This window comes from Balaenoptera acutorostrata, chromosome 1, assembly GCF_949987535.1.
Source record: "Balaenoptera acutorostrata chromosome 1, mBalAcu1.1, whole genome shotgun sequence".
NCBI classification, from domain to species: Eukaryota; Metazoa; Chordata; class Mammalia; order Artiodactyla; family Balaenopteridae; genus Balaenoptera; species Balaenoptera acutorostrata.
This window is the reverse complement of record NC_080064.1, coordinates 108,524,476-108,542,614: the sequence shown is the minus strand read 5'-3', so window position 1 is coordinate 108,542,614 and position 18,139 is coordinate 108,524,476. Positions and strand designations below refer to the sequence as shown.

At 49.5% G+C, this 18,139-nt stretch overlaps 1 protein-coding gene across 1 annotated transcript; it reads left to right on the top strand.

Annotated features, from left to right (window-relative positions):
* Positions 1-28: 28 nt before the first annotated feature.
* On the top strand, positions 29-17,660 carry ANKRD35 (ankyrin repeat domain 35). Its single transcript, XM_007182149.2, has 15 exons — positions 29-55; positions 263-383; positions 6,083-6,213; positions 6,996-7,084; positions 7,456-7,520; positions 8,341-8,398; positions 8,591-8,661; positions 8,980-9,086; positions 9,729-9,913; positions 10,540-10,577; positions 10,743-12,746; positions 14,438-14,527; positions 14,777-14,842; positions 15,427-15,527; positions 16,066-17,660. The coding sequence occupies exons 2-14, from the start codon at positions 345-347 to the stop codon at positions 15,487-15,489; spliced, it is 3,006 nt and encodes a 1,001-aa protein (XP_007182211.2). The 5' UTR covers positions 29-55; positions 263-344; the 3' UTR covers positions 15,490-15,527; positions 16,066-17,660.
* The last annotated feature ends 479 nt before the right edge of the window (positions 17,661-18,139 follow it).

Sequence of the window (18,139 nt, the reverse complement as noted above, 5' to 3'; positions counted from 1 at the left end):
GTTTTAGCCGGAGCCCGGGTTTGGGGACTTGGGAGTCCCTTTTGCGATTGAGCAGGTCGGAGCTGGGGGTGGGTTCGGTTTGGGAGGGTGAGGTTTGAGACCAAGCCCAGGCGGAGACTGCAGGATTTTTGCCTCCGCAACGGCGGAGTGCGGCTGGGCCAGGGGCGGAGTTTTAAGCCCAGCCCTCGGATTCTTGCTTCTGATTGAACGGGGTGGGTCCTGGGGCGGGTCCCGGTTTGCTTTTGACAGCTCTCTTACACAGCTGCAGACGAGTCCGGTGGGTTCAGGAACTTGTGACCCCGCTCTCCACGCGTCCCCGTCCCCCCGTGGCCCCGGCCCCGGCCATGAAGCGCATCTTCTCCTGCTCCAGCTCACAGGTGGCGGTATGTGCTACAGTGTCTGGGAGGATGGGCATGGGGCTGGGGTCCAAGCCCTGTGGTGACAGAAGTCCTGAGTCCCATCTCCACGCACCGTCGCCTTTTCTCTTTATCGGTCTTTCTAGCTCTTCCGCTCCCGCAGTGCAGCCCTCCCGCCCTGCCTTCCTCAAGACCCTGTACCCCCCAAGGTCCTTTCCCTTGGCCCTTTCTTGTCCTCCAAGCATCTACACCCCCAACTTCTGATATGTTTCCGGCAGCCCCTGCCACCTCCCAAAGGCTCTGTTCTCTACTTCTTCTCTGTTTCCCAGTACTGAACTACCTTCAAGCATCTGTCCTATCCCCAGCCCCTGCTCAGCCCCAAGCCCCTTTCTATCTCCCAAGTACTGCCCCACGCCCCATTTACCAGCCCTGCCTTGTCCTCACAAGCCTGCCCTCCTGTATGGCCCTATCCTGGCTCTCAGTCCAGCAAGTACTTCCAGCCCCGTGCCTTCCCCTAGCCCTTCCTCATAGAGTCGTCTCTGTCCTTGCCCCCATCTCACCCCATGCCACTTCCACTTCCATTCTCTCATCACCACCACTGGCTCTCAGACATCACTCCAAACCTCTTTCCAATCGGTGCTCTGACAGCAGCAGCCTTCTCCTGTTCTCCCCTTCAAGCTCTGCTCCTCTCTGTCCAGTGGCTGTTCAACTCCCCGACCTCCTTCTGCCTGCTCTCTGCAGGTTAATCTTGCAGTCCGGCCTGGCCAGCCTGACAGGCTCTGCCAGAGGAGGACAGTTGCCTGGCTGCTCCCCAAGGAATGGGTAAATTGCCTGCAGACTCCACTCTGGCCAGTTCACTGCAGTGCCTGGTCATCACACTGGTTCTTGGGCCAGTCAAGGCCTTCTGCCTGCTTCTCCCCAGAATCTTTCTTCATTCTAGACCCTCACCCAGTTGTTTAGGGCCTATACACTCTGCTTCCTTTGACTGAGCTGGGGAACGGTAATGGTGAGAGGCGAAGAGGATAAAATGGATTCACTCTGAGAGTTCCCAGGAGAAGTCACTGTCCTCCCCATGTCCTCCCAGAACAAAACACACGGAGGAAGACTACAGAAGGGAGTGGCTAAGGGAGGGTATAGCTTCTTCTTCTCTGAAGATCTCTTACAGAGAGACCCCCTAGCTAGGGATGAAATTTTGTGTGGAGACTGGGATGACGGTTCATTTTGAAGTGAAGTAGTCGACTACCTGTAGTAATATTGCTTAGCCTAACTTGACTTTGTGGTGTCATTCATTGAGCAAACGTGAGAAATGCTCAGCTCACTCTGCATGGGCAGGCCACAGAGGCCTGGAAGTGACCTACGAGGCAAGAGTAGGAACTCTGTTGAGGCCTGTTCTCGTCCCACTTAACGTTTGCTTCCCCACTTAGTTTCCACACATTAATCAACCAATCAAAAGGCATTTACTGGAGGATTACTGGACTGAATGTCAATATTATGACGTAGTATGAGTGTGTTTCATGTTTGGTAATTGCAATCATTGTTGCTTTTGTTGTGGTCATCCATGTACAATGCTTGGTGTCAGTCTATTTATCTCTTGTAAAAATAAAATACAGTGTGTGTGTGTGAAAAAAAAAAAGAAAAAGGCATTTACTGAATGACTAGTAAAGGTACCAGAAACTGAGGCTACCCAGAATGTCTTAACTCAGGATGATTTTCTTATTCACATGGACTCTTCCTTAGTTACTGAAAGTCCTCCACATTGCCCTGCCCTTTCAGGTTTGTGGAGTCTGCCTGCTCCTTAGGAATCAGGAAACTATCTCATTCTTCCTGATTCTCCAATTGTTGGTCAATGGCTACTTTTCAGGATGCTGGGATGAACAATGGGCTGAATGTTGGAATTTTAAAGCATTCCTCTGTCCTTCTTCATCCCAGCTCTACAGAGGTTTGGCCATGAAGAATTTCTACCCATTCTAAACTCTTCTTAGTACAAGATTATAGGTAGTAAATTAGGTGGACTTAGAACTACTTAGCTGGAAAGAAAACTGTTTTCTCAGTCAGGGTATGGATCCAATGAGATTGAAAATAGACCAGTTTAAGCTGTAAATTGTTTCCTCTTGAAACTTCCCCACACTTCTCATGATAAATTCCTCCACTCCCTGGGTGGCTAACCGCTCTGAACCAGTTTGTCAGAGAAATAGTGTGACAGCCTTCCTGACTACTCCCAAAGCCTGGCTTCCCAGTCATGGCAGAAGATTGCCCCTTTCCATCCCCGCTCCCACCCCTGGATCCAGATTGCACCCTCAGATTGAGATAAGGACTGAAGGATCTGTGATCATTTAAAGATTAATCTAAGTCATCCAGAATACGTATAGGAAGTTTAAGAAACAAACAAACAAAAGCCAGCTCCTATAATCTCATTTTGATTTAGTCAAGTAGAGGATACCTTTGAGGTTGTCTTACATAGGCAGCTTACTCTGCCTATGTAGGAAGTAAGTCAGAAAATAGCTTTAAACAGTAGGCACTGGATCAGCTTAGAGGAATGTCAATTGCATTTTAAATTTTTTTTTTTTAATTTTATTTATGGCTGTGTTGGGTCTTCGTTTCTGTGTGAGGACTTTCTCTAGTTGTGGCAAGCGGGGGCCACTCTTCATCGCGGTGCGCGGGCCTCTCACTGTCGCGGCCTCTCTTGTTGCGGCCTCTCTTGTTGCGGAGCACAGGCTCCAGACGCGCAGGCTCAGTAGTTGTGGCTCACGGGCCCAGTCGCTCCGCGGCATGTGGGTCTTCCCAGACCAGGGCTCGAACCTGTGTCCCCTGCATTGGCAGGCAGACTCTCAACCACTGCGCCACCAGGGAAGCCCTCAATTACATTTTAAAAATTGAGAGACAGCTCCTGGTTCCTCCAGGGCAGCATTTCCATTTCCATTCACCTGTCCTACAGAGGTAGCCACTCTCTCTGCTGTTTCTCTCTCTACTGTTGGTGGTCACAGACACACGACCAGAGATAAGGAGAGGCTGCAGTTACTTCTACAAAGCCACCCCCCCAATCCTACGGGAGATACAAAGCTTATCCTTGTTTTGAGTCTGCTGATTGATTTGGTGATTGCTCCCTTGAGGCTGTGTTGGTTATCCTCTTTCCCAAGGTGCTGGGGTGAACAATAGACTGGATCTTGGAATTCGGAAGCAACCCTCTGTTCTTTTTTTTTTTTTGGTACGTGCCATGTGGCCATGCGGGATCTTAGTTCCCCTACCAGGGATTGAACCCGTGCCCCCCTGCATTGGGAGTGTAGAGTCTTAACCACTGGACTGCCAGGGAAGTTCCCCTCTGTTCTTCTTCACCCTAGCTCTGCGGAGGTTTGTCTGTGAAGAATTTCTACCTATTCTAAATTCTTCTTGGTATAACAAGATTATAGGAAGTAAATTGGGTGGATTTAGAACTATCTAGGTGGAAAGAGAATTATCTACCTTGCTAAGAAGCACCTTTACCATCTATACAGCTTGATTGGCATACATTACCCGATATGATCAAGATCCCTTCCTCCCACTCCCCTGGATGGAGAATTCTGAGCCCAGGAACATCCAAAATGTACCAAGCAAGGCTAGGAAGGATGGGGATTAGGACTAACATTTATTGTGTACCTACTACGTGACAGACAGTGCTAGGTGCTTTATACAGTGTTATTTTATTAGCAAACTGAGGTTCAAAGAAGTTGTTACATGCCTCAATTCACAAGGATAGAAAGTGTTAGAATCAGGATTTTAAACAGAGAACTTCAGATTGAGGTCAGCTGATGGTGGTGTCCTGTGGTGGAGGTGTAGTTCTAGCTGTCTGCTTTTTCTGAGGGTGATATGGCCCCCCAGGGGGCATTGGATAACGTGTTATTACATCTCAGTCTGTTGGTATGTGGAGCAGTCATTTTGCTTATTATGTCCTTTGAGAATTAACCTGTTTGGAGACTCTTCTCCTTGTACGGAGTAGTGTCTGAAGGTGGGTGGCTTTACCCTGGAGGTGGTCTTAGACTGTTTATTTGAAAATAAGTAAACCTTCCATAGCTCTGTAGTAAATGGCCTGGTGGTGAGAACTAGAATAGGGCATCTGATGGCCTGGGTTCTAATCTCAATTTTACCACTATTTTGTGGTGTGACCCTGGACAGTTATCTAACCTCAGTGTGCTTCAGTTTCTTCTCTGTCAACTAGATAAAATAATATCAGCCCTAACTACTTTCCAGGGATGTTGAGAGGGTAATTGAAAGAGCACTTAAAAGGGCTACGAGGAATTACCTCACGAGTATTACCTCAGAATCCATCTACCTTAGATAATTTTATGGTTTAGGCATTTAAAATCTTTCCTGTTCTCGATTAATAATTTGCCCTGGCTATGTATCTGAAAATGAGTTGGCTTCCATAGACCCTTTTTTCCCCCACCTCTTCCTATAGCCTCTTCTTGTTGCAATTACACCTCGTAAAATGCAATGTGCCGCCACCAGTCCCACACTGCTTCCTGTTTTTTTATAAGGATGCCATACACTTGTATAGCTTTTTACAGTTTACACAGAGATTTTATATACATTAGCTCATTTAATACTCACAGCATGATGAGTTAGTTATTATTTTCCACATTTTATAGATGAGGAAACAGATTAGAGGTGTTCAGTGGCTTACTATAGGTCACATACCTGAAGTATGTGAATTACTGAAGTAGCTGAACCAGGCCGTGAACTTAGGCCTGCTGACAAATATTCACCTAGGGCCCTTTTCACCATTCCACAGATTTTTGCCTCCTTTCTTCCTTTCCTTTCCTTTCCTCTCTGGACCAAACCAGGCTTTTCCGTGCTTTCAGCTCTGGGTGTTTTTACACAGCTCTTTCATGTCCTGTGATACTTCAATTATTGTAATTACCCCAGCACCTGAAAAAGTCAAGCTGGCATGGTAGAACAATGTGTGCCCAGGTATGGCTGTTGTCTGGGACAGCTGCACCCTGCCAGGAAAATGAGGAGGGAGGGAAGGGTGGAGGTGGGGAGCTGCCTCCTCAAGCCTAGCTAGAGACCTGTCTTTGCCTTTTGGTGGTTGTTGCCATGAAAGGGGAAGAAGGACTAGCCAGAGGGCATAGGTATGAGAAGGGAAAACGAAAACTCTGTGCTTCTGCTCCTAGTTTTGGGCCCCAAAGCCAATGGGTAGAGATGCTATGGATAGGTATTTGGACTCCTAGCTATGACCCAAAGCTAGGTGCCTTGATTTCTCAAATATCTGAGAACAAAGAAACAGAGGAGCACGGGGGTTGGGGCGTTGAGAGGCAAGGTGAACCCAGTCCGGAGTGGTCAGTTTGGTTCAGTTTGCTCCAGCAAGACCTAAAGAGCAAAAGGGAAAGGAGTCGTGGCTACGATTGCTAGGAGGTTGTGCACCTAACAACAATAATCATAATGCTGATAAAAAGACATTTGAAATACTATGCATTCAGTCCTCAAAAATGATTTTTAATTCGGTAGTCCAAGCACCTTTTGGGCCAGGGCTGGCAATAACTGGCAGTAGTCCCCAGTTGCATATGAGTTGGTGACTATTTAACTGGCCCACCTAGAAGGACTAAATGATCTAGACTGAGTGACTTGTGGAACATTGAAAGGATCTCAGGGATGTCCCTTTTCCCTTGCTTGGCATCCTAACCATGTTCTTCTTTTCCTTCTCCACTCTACCCCCGCCTCTTATATTCACACAATCTGTGGCTCTGGACCAGGTGGAGAGATGGAACCGCCGTGATCAGAAGCTTCTGGAGGCAGTGCAGCGGGGGGACGTGGGATGCGTGGCTGCTCTGGCCTCCAAGAAATCTGCCCGACCCACCAAGCTAGACTCGAACGGCCAGTCCCCGTAAGTAAGCCTTCTTGATCCCCACCCTTGGTATGTGGTTCTCTTTAAAAACCCCAAACCCCAATATGATGTAAGACCAGGAAATGCCTACAATGTCAGAGCCCTTTTTTGTCTTAATTAGCAAGTATATCAATAAATCTTCGCTACATATCAAGTGCTGCACAAAGTGGGGGAAGAAGATATTGTCCCTGAGGTCCACACACCTCACGACCCACATCAACAAAATTGACCAAAAAAGGTCATAAAGCCCATGAAACAAACGGAAAACTGAAACATACACTAAATAGAGTATTTCTTCATTGTACAAATAGGAGGGTGTGTATGCTTGAGAAATTAGGAGTGCAGTGGTGGCCATGAGAGTCATGTGGCTGGAAGGAGTGATTAGGATAAGAGGGATATTAGCCCTTGTCTCTTCCCAAGTCAGCCTGCAAATGTCCAGCCCTCTGCTCTGGCCCACTCTGTGACACTTCCAGTCTGCTAAGTGTCCTGTGCTGAGTTACAGGTAATTATGTGTTCCCTGGACACCCCTGCAGTACTCTGAGATTGCTTGAGACCTGTAGCTCTTATTTCTACCTTTGCTCCCAGCCTCCTCTGAAGTTTTAATGGTAGGCCATTTATATAGGCTTCTCTTTCTCAGAAAGTCAGGCTACGGGAGCTTCCCTCTCTGCTTTTGGGATTGGCTTCGGGGTGACGGAGCTTAGTAGGCAGTGCTTATTAAGGTTCTCCCATTCCTCATCCCCTGGTCCCTTCATCCTTCTGCCTCTCGACGTTGACTCTGGCAGGTTTCATCTGGCAGCCTCCAAAGGCCTGACAGAATGTCTGACTATACTACTTGCAAATGGTGCTGACGTCAACAGCAAGAATGAGGATGGTGAGTTAGACTAAAGCACTGGGTCATGCTGCTTGCTTTTCCCTTTACAGCAGCAGTCGGGGGGTGGGGGCCCAGTGCTGGGCCCTGCTGGAGGTTCCAACTGTAGCCCTCCTGCTTCTCTCCTCATAAGTTCTGGCCAGTCTCCTTCCAGGGGTTCCGCTCCCTGCAAGCTGGGCCTACCTCACCCCCATTCCCACCTCCACCGCAGGTACCAGGCACTTGGGGAACAGGAATTTCTGGCTCCATGTGGCTGAGAGCCTCTCTGTCTAATCTCCCTCTGATTATCTGTGCGTCTCTTGCCTTCCCTCCCTCTGAGTCATTGGTATGCATGGGGCCACCCACCCTCCCTCTCCCCTTCTTTCCCTTTCCAGGGAGCACCGCCCTGCACTCGGCCACCATTTCCTGCCAGCCACAATGTGTCAAGGTCCTGCTGCAGGTAAGAGCAACCCCTGATACTACTCCTGTGAAAGGAAGAAGAGGACCCAGAGACTCCTTACTCTGTCTTGTACTCACCAGCAATATTTGGTCAAATGTACCCCTCTCATCCCCAATAAGAGAGCTAGGAATCACTTATTCATTAGTTCGCCAACATTTATTTAACACCTGCTATGTGCAGGCGCCCTGCTTAATGCTGCCCTTGAGGGCATGTTGTAAAGCAGCGTTGCCAGGGACTGACTGCCAGTCAGTCAATATGCATGTATTGAACTCAACCACTGGCAGAGGCACTGCAGAGACTAACTGCTGTGATGATGGGCAGGTGGAAGGATGGCAGAGGTGTTCACATTAAACCCAAAGCCTGCTGTCTGTTTCGAGGAGTTTGTGGTGTAGGAGTACAAAGAGAAATATACATGTGAAATGACAGGTGGACAATTCAGAAATAAGTCTCCCAAAGTTCAAAGGCACAGTTCAACAGGCCATTGTGCAAATGGATGTTCTGTTTTGTTCTTCCTGGCCCTTTCCAAATTTCTCAGTTATGATCCTAAAATACCAGACATAGACTCAGGTGTCATTTTCCCTAACATGTTTATCTACCTATAACCTGATTTTTCTTAGGCCCTAGGTTTATGAACCAGGGCTGAAATTCAAGGCTGCCTATCATCCGCAAGGAATAAATTGGACTTGCCTAGTAGTTGGCCAAAGTCATGGTCCTCCTGCCCCTCCCCACAGTACTGTGAAAGCTGGTGACCCAACAGGGGGTTTGGGATGAGAATGTTGACACCGCGCTCCATGCTGCTTCCCTTTGTGGCTCTTTGCAGCATGGTGCCAATGAAGATGCTGTAGATGTGGAAAATCGTAGTCCACTGCACTGGGCAGGTGTGTGCCAGGGGACTGGTGGGAAACAGGGCTGCAGGGACCAGAGGGTGGGGAGGGAGCGGGGGATAACGTTTGGTGGGAAGGGCAGGCCAGAGCTGACTGCTGAAATGGTCGGAGGGGATGCTGCATCATGGTCTGACTAGGTGTCCTTCCTGCTTCCCCTTAACCCGATCATCCCGCAACCCTCCGTAGCCTTCTCTGGCTGTGCCTCAAGCGTGCTCCTCCTGTGTGATCACGAAGCCTTCCTGGATGTCCTGGATAACGTGAGTGTCAGCTGGGCAGCTGGGCAGGGCCCTACATGGGGAGGCTGCTGCTTTCTCTGAACTTAATTAGCCAAGTTCCATGACCAGGGGTTGTGTAGCACCACCTCCTCTTCCTTCTCCCCATGCCCCTCCTCCTCTTCCACACAGAGAGGTTAAGGCTTATCTTCTGGAGAGCTTCTAACCCTCTGAGAAGGAGTATTTAGCCCCAGCATTGGGGCTTTTTCTTGGAGAGGTGTGGGAACAGGGGAGTTGGTTGCATTGTGTCAAAGCCCTGGTTCCCCCGGCTCCTCGTGAACCCCCTTCCCACAATCTGTGCAGGATGGACGTACACCCCTGATGATTGCATCGCTGGGTGGTCACGCAGCTATCTGCTCACAGCTACTGCAGAGAGGCGCCCGGGTTAATGTCACTGACAAGAATGACAAGTGAGCCTTCCCTGTCTTCCCACCCCAAATCCCGACCCTGACCAATCTAGAAAGGAGCCACTGGGCAAAGTGTGTGTGTGTGTGTGTGTGTGTGTGTGTGTGTGTGTGTGTGTATTGGGGAAGAAGGCAGGTTGGTCTCTGTTTTCTTGGGAACCTCTCTCCTTCTCAGTGGTGGTTCAGAAGAGCACTGCTTGTTGCTTCACTGTTTTCCTCTTGGTAAGTTGAGAACGTTTTCCTTATACTTTCCTATTCTGCTGCTGACACTGCCATCTTCCTAGCATAGGTGACTCTGGAAGTAGAATCAATACCTCTGGATCCACTAGTTTAATTTACTGGTTTTCGAACTATCTTCTAAGCAATGGAATACTTTTTCCCCAGTAAAGAATTTATGCAGAACCTCAATATATAAAACAGATGGAAGTGGAGCCCTTCCAATTGGCCCCCTGCTTTCTGATGCTACAGCTCCAAGGAATGACATTTGAAAAGTTCTGGTCTGGCCTCATGCTTTGTCACTGGCTGGTGTTGGTCTGTGGTTCTCCTGACCACACTGAGTGAGAGCTGACCTTGTGAGTGGATTTTTTGAAACCAGGACTCCTGGATTCCATGAGAAAAGCTTATGCTCAGATTTGTCCCAACCCATAGATCGGCTCTGATCCTGGCCTGTGAAAAAGGCAGCACTGAGGTGGCCGAACTGCTCCTGAGCTATGGAGCAGATGCAGGGGCGGTGGACAGCACGGGGCATGATGCTTTGCATTATGCTCTACGCACACAAGACAAGATACTGTGGAGGCTGCTGCGGCAGGCCCTGAACCGGCAGGGGCGGGGAGGTAAAGCCAATACCCTTTTGTAACTTCAAGATGCTCCCCGATAGCCTTAGAATCAGAGAAGCGTCTTAGAATCCCATTTGTTTCCATGGAAATAATAATTGTCACTTTAGTTGAGGGTTTACTTATTTATTGCTGCTGCTCTGAGATGACACCAAATTCCCAAAAGCACGGTCACAAAATTCTTCAAGGCAGCCTTGTCTCTCACTGAAGGCAACTCTGGCTAGTACTATTGCTAGCATTTATGAGTTGCAATTGTACATCTATTTATGTGATTTGATGGTCAATCTCTCTCTCTCCCCTACTAGACTGTAACCCCCTCAGATGACAGGCCATCTCTGTTTTGCTCACCATTGAGGTCCTGGTGCCTATAACAGTGCCTGGCACAGTGTCCAATAAATAAGTGAGTGAATGAAATGAATGAGCTGGTATATCTCTGAGATAGGAAACGAAGGTTGCTGGACAGCTAGGGATCCATCAAATAGGGGTGGCTTTCCCTATTCGACATGTGTGGTAAAGGATTAACACTGAGGGGCCACTCCTTTCAGAGAAAGTCTGAAGGCAGAGTGTGGGCTAGAAGCACGTGGGTCCTGTCTCCTCTCTCATTTTCCCCATGTCTTTTCATATAGGTCAGGGGTTAGTTCAACATCCAGATCTTGCATCCCAGGTAAGACCCTAAGTGCCTTCTCCTTTTGCTTCTGACCCACCCCAGGCTTTCCCGCTGGGATATCTCCCAGGCAGTGATCACCGGGGCATCGAGACAGTCTAAGAGAAGAAAAGCCCTCTTGGGCTAGCTGCCCGGGTTTACTTCACTGTTCCTTTTTCTCCATAGGCCTCTCCATCTGAGCCTCAGGTGGGTTCTCCATGGAGAGCGGAGCCTGAGGAGGAGCAGGAGGAAGAAGAGGATGAAGATCCATGTTCAGAGGAGTGGAAGTGGAAGTATGAAGAGGAGCAGAGGAAAGTTTCCCAGTTGGAGCAGGAGCTGCTGCGAAATACGGAAGAGTGTAAGTCTCAATCTGCAGCTTATCTGGGCCTGGAGAACCAGATTCAAGAACAGGTTCGGGAGCTGGGGCTCCTCCTATCACAAGAGCCCGGAGCTCCAGGAGACCAGGGCTCTAGTCTCCGGCCTGGAGGAGATGGCGTGGAGCAGGGTCGTACCCTCGACCTGCTGGCTAAGTGCGTACAAGAGCTAAAGAAGCAGCAACAGGCAGCAGCCGCAGCTGCAGCAAAACCAGTAGTAGCTTCCAAGAGGGCTGAGCATTCAGCTGGAGGGGTGATCCAGTATGAAGCCCATGGAAGGTCCCAACCAGAAGAACAAGAGCCACCCCAGAGCCCAAGGTCTGAGACCACTGGGAAATCCACAGGACAGCAACTGACCACCAATGGTGGGCAGGCCCTTGGCCCTGATCATACTGACCAGCTGCATGCTGGCCAGAAGGCGAGGCCCCAGGCCCCAGGGGCTGAACCAACAGGCACAGTGGCTGAACCAGTGCGCACAGCAGCCATGAACCAGCTCCTGCTACAGCTGAGGGAGGAGCTGGCTGCCGTGTGGCGAGAAAAGGATGCAGCCCGGGGGGCTTTATCAAGACCAGACCTGGAGGGAGCTCTGGGGACGTCCCGGGCTGAGGCTGCAGCAGCAGCCTGGGAGAAGATGGAGGCCAGGTTGGAGCGGGTGCTGGTGAGGCTGGATTGGGCAAAAGCAGGATTACAGATGAAACCTGAGGCCCCTGCCCAGGAGCCCAGAGAGGGAGCCCCAAAGGCAGGCCCAGGGGCCATCACCAAAGAGGGTGAAGGGAAGGAGGAAGGGGCTACTGGGGCCTGCGGAGAGCCTCTAGGGGCCCCTGGAGGGGAACAGATGCCAGGAGGGGGCCTGGCGGAGGGACAACTGGAGAAGGAGGTGTCAGCACTGAGGCTGAGCAACAGTAACTTGCTGGAGGAGTTGGGGGAGCTGGGCCGGGAGCGGCGGCGGTTGCAGGGGGAGCTGCCATCCCTGAGCCAGCGGCTACAGCGGGAGCGCGTGCCCAAGCCAGAGGCGCAGGTCCAGCTACAGCAGTTGCGGTGGAGCGTGGGGCTGCTGACAGATGAACTGGCCCTGGAGAAGGAGGCCACAGAGAAGTTGCGGAAGCGCCTGGCCTCCCAGAGCAGAGGCCTCCGGGGACTGTGGGACTGCCTGCCCCCAGACCTGGTGGGCAGGGGGAGTGCACGGTGCCCAGCGGCCGAGCCCCTGGAGGAGCTGCAGGCCTGCGTCAGCACCCTGGTGGCCAGGCACCGCGAGGCCCAGCAGGTGCTGGCTCGGCTAGAAGAGGAAAACCAGCAGCTGCGGGGCTCCCCTGCCCAACGTGGGGAACCGGGCACCTCCTCAGAGGCCTCAGCGTCCCTCCAAGTTGAAGCTCTGGAGCAAGACCTGGGGAAGCTGGAGGAAGAGCTGAGGGCGGTTCAGGCCACGATGAGCGGGAAGAGCCAGGAGATCGGGAAGCTGAAGCAGCTGCTCTACCAAGCCACGGAGGAGGTGGCTGAGCTCAGGGCCCGGGAGGCGGCCAGTCTGCGGCAGCATGAGAAAACTCGGGGCTCACTGGTGGCCCAGGCCCAGGCTTGGGGCCGGGAGCTAAAGGCCCTGCTGGAAAAGTATAACACGGCCTGCCGGGAGATGGGTCGGCTGCGGGAGACGGTGGCCGAGGAGCGGCGCAGGAGCGGGGACCTGGCCGCGCGCGCGGCGGAGCAGGAGCGCCAGGCCAGCGAGCTGCGCGTGCGCTCCGAGCAGTTGGAGAAAACGGCGGAGCTGCTGAAAGAGAAGGTGGAGCATCTCATCGGGGCCGGCCTGGACAAGGAAGCCAAGGTGAGCAGACCAGGCAGCTGAAGGGAGCGTCAGGGCAGGTTTCTGTGTGTTTAGGGTTGGCTGACCGGAATCTATCTTTGGTTCATCCGATTAATACCCCAAACGGAACATCAGTCATTTGCAAGGACCGCACTCTGTTCTCCTGGGTCTGAGGGGGTCTGGGATTGAGATTGGAGGTGAGGTAAGTTATAAATACAAGAGAGAAGGGGGGCTTAGGTATTAAAATTTGGGACGCAGGGTTCAGAAGCAGTGTGGTCAGGGCTACCACCGTTGGGGTACTATGGTTCAATCGGCATTTTGACTTAGGTAGTGTATTAGCCTGCGAAGACAGCGGATGCTGTGGTGAGTCGCTGTGGTTTTGCTAGGGTTCTGAAGAGGTGCCTGGGGTAGGGGTTGCTGACAGGTTAAGAGAAGTAGACTAGACTGCAATCCCTTTCTCCCCTCCCACTTCAGTCAGAGTGGGCTCTACAAAAGATTTCCGTTGGCAAAGAGGGTGCCAATGCAGAGAAAAACAAAAGTTTGAAAACCATTGTGTTAGATACCCGAGTTTCCTAATGATTGCTCCAAAAGTGAATATAAGTCTACAGGCTTCCAATAGACATGTTTTACAAATTCGAAAACATCAGTTTACAAATGAATTTAGTAATTGTAGAACTACCTGTGCAGTGAGTGAATTCAGACTTATCAAAGTTTGTGTACATGATCAAATTTAGAAGGATTAAAAAATATAGGGAGTATACATTTTACGGACTATAAAGGACATAAAAATAGAAGGAATGTTATACAGAATAGGAATCAGTGTGGGGTAGGACTAATTAAAGAAAGGAATTTTCTGTTGGTGTTGAAGGGGAAGATAAAAGTAGACAAATGAGCAAAAGAAAATAGTGTAGTGGGCTCCGAACTGAGGTTGTCTGCATTTGAATTTCAATTTCAAAATGAACTGATTGGGAATTCCCTGGCGGTCCAGTGGTTAGGACTCCTGGCTTCCACTGCAGGTGGCCTGGGTTTGATCCCTGGTCGGGGAACTAAGATCCCACAAGCTGCACGGTGTGGCCAAAAAAAAAAAAAACAAAAAACGATTGATCTTGGGTGAGTTATCTAAGCCTCAGTTTTCTCATCTATAAAATGCGGATAATAACAGAGTTGTGAGAATTACATTAAATAAGACATTATATTTAAAATAGGACAATTTTTGGCAAATGGCTAGTACTCAGTAGAAGTTAGCTAGTTTTATTATTCCTACTACCACTATTCCTATTACTGCTGGTTATCGTTAACTGCATTTGTACCTCAGTCTCACAAACCACAGAAACTCATCTCCATTTCCCTCGGTGGTCAGTAGGCCAAAGTAGGTCAGGATCCAGTACAGAGTTAAGAGTGTGGCCCATGAATTCAAAGAGATCTTGGTTCAAATTATGATTTCATCACTTATTAGCTGTATGATTTTGACAAATTACTTAACTCAGGCACCTTATCTACAAAATGTGAATAATAATACTTCCCTCAGAGAAGGATTGTTCTTCTCAGAACAGAAGAAGAGCTGTTTTGAGTATTAAGTGAGACAATGTGTGTAAAAGTATGTGGCAGGTATTAAATACCCAATAAAAGGAAACTCACCTTGACTTTGGGTGGTATTGGGGTGGGAAATGACTGGGGCCTCATTGGTTCCTTTTCTTTCCTTTTGACCTCAGATCAAGGAATTGTTGAAGAAGTTGGAGCAGCTTTCAGAGGAGATTCTAGCAGTTCGGGGAGAAAATGCTCACCTTGCCCGACAGCTGCAAGTATGTCTGGCCCTCAGGGGAATGGACACTGCTAGAGAAGAGGGTGCACAGTGGAAGTGATGTACCTGTGGGAGAGATTCTGGGGATTCCAGAGGCCTGGCCAGGCAGTGGTCTAGGCTGAGCCAGTGATGGGCCAAGGGAGCCTACCTGGCACAGCTGAGCACTTCACTTCTTTGTTCCTCATGCTTGGGGGATGAGGGTGAGTGTGAGAGGCTGGGCACATGACCTCCCATTGATGCCCACTCCCAGGATTCCCAGAAGAACCACGAAGAGATCATCTCCACCTATAGGAATCATCTGCTGAATGCTGCTCAGGTGAGCCTGGGGGCAGGTAGAGGCAGAGAGCTGGCCAGGGGGCATTGCATTTGGCATCCCTTCTCTTACCTGCACAGACTCGTCTCTCAGGAAGCTGGACTTTAGATGTCCCAGAACCAGGTTTCTGGATCTCATTAGGCAGATTGAGAGAAGTTATGCATGAATGTGAGGGGGAGAGGTGTTTGCCCCTCCTTTTCAATTCCCTGATTGACTGTAAGGCTTTTGCCTGTCCCCTATGCCCCTTCTCAGTGTCCTCCTGAGCCAGCTTATCCCTCGCCAAGGAAGAAGAGGTGGGTGGCTCGCTCCTTTATTAGGAATAATAATAACTACAAAGAATCGAACACTTATTGTGTACCCGGTGCTTTGCTCCATATTCACAGTTGTAACCTTCACAGCAGTTCTAAAAAGTCGGCATGATTATCTTCCTTGTAAAGATTAGGAAACAGCTATTGAGAAGTTAAGTAGTATAAGTGAGGGCACGTAGTTAGTAAGTAGCATCCTACTCTCCCATAGAAACTCTCCCTTTCCTGTCTCTCTCATTTCCTTTTCTTGATCTCCTTTTGTTTCTTTCATGCTGCCTACAGGGCTACCTGGAACAGGGTGTGTACAATATCCTACTGCGAATCCTCAGCATCCAGGAGGAGTGAGGCATCCTGTGCCCTGAAGAACATGGGATCTCTCTGTTGTGAGTTGTGGTTTGAGGGTGATGAGGGAAGGAGCTTGGGAGAAAGGAGGCTCAAGGATAGAAATTGGAGTCTCCTCTTGCCCCATGTGGTAGCCGACACTAGGGAGTCCTGTGGGGCATAGAGCGTTTGAGCTGAGGTCAATTGAGAAGACATGATATGGGGAATCACTGGGTGGAGACAGGAATCGGTGAGCACGTAGACTGAAGGGGTCTGACTTATGAGATGGAGACAGAAGAGAGGAGTTGAATGACTCTCCTAAGGTCTGGGGTAGAGAGATACCAGTGAAAGATGAGTGATGGTGGGATAGTGGTGCACAGTTGTTTCCTAGTGTGGGACTCTACAGATTCCAGAATCGCTCCTTCACTCCCACACCACTCATTCAAAGTGTAGTCATCCTCCAGCCTTCTCCCTGCCCCTATGCAGGCAGCCATCTTCTCCAGTCCAGATAGATGAGGATCATCTTTAGCATCTTGGCATGGGTGGGAGGAGACTGAGGGTATAGAAGTGTGCATTTCATGCTTGAATTTCTTCTTTCAGGGAATAGAGCATCCCTGGTTGCCAGAGCCTCCAATGGGCTGTGGTGGGTGGTGGGTTGGCCACTATGGGTGTGTGGGTGGGGCTTCACCTGACGTTATGGACCCCAGACCTGAGAACCTGAACCCTGGAATCAGCATGGATGAGATCAGAGGAGGTGTGCATGGAAGCCAGCTCTGTGGAGAATAAAGCAGGAGGCAGGATGATGTTGGGTGTCATTGTTTTTACTGCCTAAAGGGGCATGGGGGAAGGAATCTTTTTCATTCCTTTTTGATCACAAATGGCCCCATAAGTTAGCTGCTTTCAAACTTTGATTATGATCCATAGTAACAAATACATTTTACATCCTGTGTGTACATACCTGAAATAATATTTACCCTTACTATTTCTATTCTGTTCTATATTCCATCAAAAAAATATTGGTTACAATACATCCACTAATGGGTCAAGACCCAGTTTGAAAAACAGCATTCTCACAGTTTGAAAAACAGCCCTCTGTAAAAATGGAGATTGACATTCTTCCTTTCTCTTTCTCAAATCTGCTTCTTACTGACTGACACACCTCTAATCTTTTTTCTCTACCTTGGGACTCCTCAGTCCACTATCTTTTTTAAGAAGGATAGATGTAGAGTCCTAGATTTTCTTCAAGATGTACAATCTAAAATATTCTATCATGTGTTAAACCATGTGTCTAGATTTGAGGTGCATGGTCTTAGGTAGTCAGTGTTCTTTTCCCCAGGTGCAAAGAGGGATGAAAAATCTGATTCCTGGAAGAGGGAAGAAGGGATACTCAGCTTTGGCTTCTTCCCCCCAGTTCTGTTCTCAGACTGAAAAAATGTATCTCTTTGGGCCACTTCCCCTGGGTCTCCTCCCCTTCCTGCCCCTCCACCAGCCAGACTGCTAGGTGAGAGTGAGGCAAGTGAGTTCCTCCAAAATCTGGAATTGCAGTTTGGTGGCCGCCACACTGATCCCTCCCAGTTCCTTCTCGCAGCCCGCCCCCTGCTGGGTTATGCTGGGTCAGGCGGCAGCGGTTTGGCAGTAGAGACTAACTGGGCTGAGAGAAGAGTGGGGAGGGGCCGTCGTGGAAGAAAGGGGGCCACTGGAGGGCTGCAGAGCCTCGCTCCAGGGTCTGGCCAGGAAAAGAGCAGCTATGTAGATTAGGTCCTAAAGAAGATGAGGGTCAGCTTCGGGGTTTATGTGGATGGGCACAAGACTGCTTTAAGGTTGGGAGAATGAAGAGAGGAGGAATTGATGGGGAAAAAGAAGGGTGCAGCTGCCAGAAGAGCATCAAAATGTCCAAGTCATTTCTATTAAGGGGAACAGAACCTCTCTTTTCCTTTCTACCCTTAGAGTTACCAAAGAATAGAAAAGGACTGTTACATTCCTTATTATATATGCAGTGTGGGGTGGGAAGAATGAAGAAACTGCTGAGAGAAGGGTCCAGAGAGGGGGAGATCATTTTGCTAAGTTCAAGTATGAGTCAGGAAACAGCTCTGGTAATGGAAGCCAGGCCCTTGGCTTCCTCTGGAGCTCCTGGAAGCTGATCCCAGGATGGCTGAGCTGTGGGAATGGTCAGTGATGTTAATGATAACACAGAAGTGGAGCCTTCTCCAGCCCCTGGTCTTCCTAAACAATCTCCCTCTATACAGCCCCATAAACTGTTACCCCAACACCCCCAAGCCCTGAAATTTTCCTTGATTTCATAAATAAATCTTTCTTTCTCAAAGTAACTCTAGTCTTAATGTTCCCCTCTTTCCTCCTGGGCTGTCTCTTCAGTCGGACTTCTGTAGGGACTTATTACTCCTGCTTCACTTCCCCTTCGTGCTCCAGGCTTCAGATGTGAGTGCATGCGTGAGAGTAGGTGAAGCTCGGTGAGCCATGATGGGGTTCAGAACATGTTTTTGAATGCCTTCGATCTGAAACTTGGTTCTGATTTGCAGCTTCCCTCCTTTGTCTGGTAACATTACTTTATTAAACTGATATTTAAAGGGCCTACTAAGTGCCAGGCACTGGGGATAGAGAGAGCCTGCAGGCAGGATCAGACTCAGGCGCCCTGGTTCCTAGTTTTATGTTATCC

What these genes read in the sequence shown, in the direction of transcription:
- ANKRD35 (XM_007182149.2), top strand. Translation starts at nt 345, where the DNA reads ATGAAGCGCATCTTCTCCTGCTCCAGCTCACAGGTGGCG. An exon ending in GTCACTGACAAGAATGACAA is followed by an intron (nt 9,087 to 9,728) that starts GTGAGCCTTCCC and finishes CCCAACCCATAG; the next exon opens with ATCGGCTCTGATCCTGGCCT. An exon ending in GAACCGGCAGGGGCGGGGAG is followed by an intron (nt 9,914 to 10,539) that starts GTAAAGCCAATA and finishes CTTTTCATATAG; the next exon opens with GTCAGGGGTTAGTTCAACAT.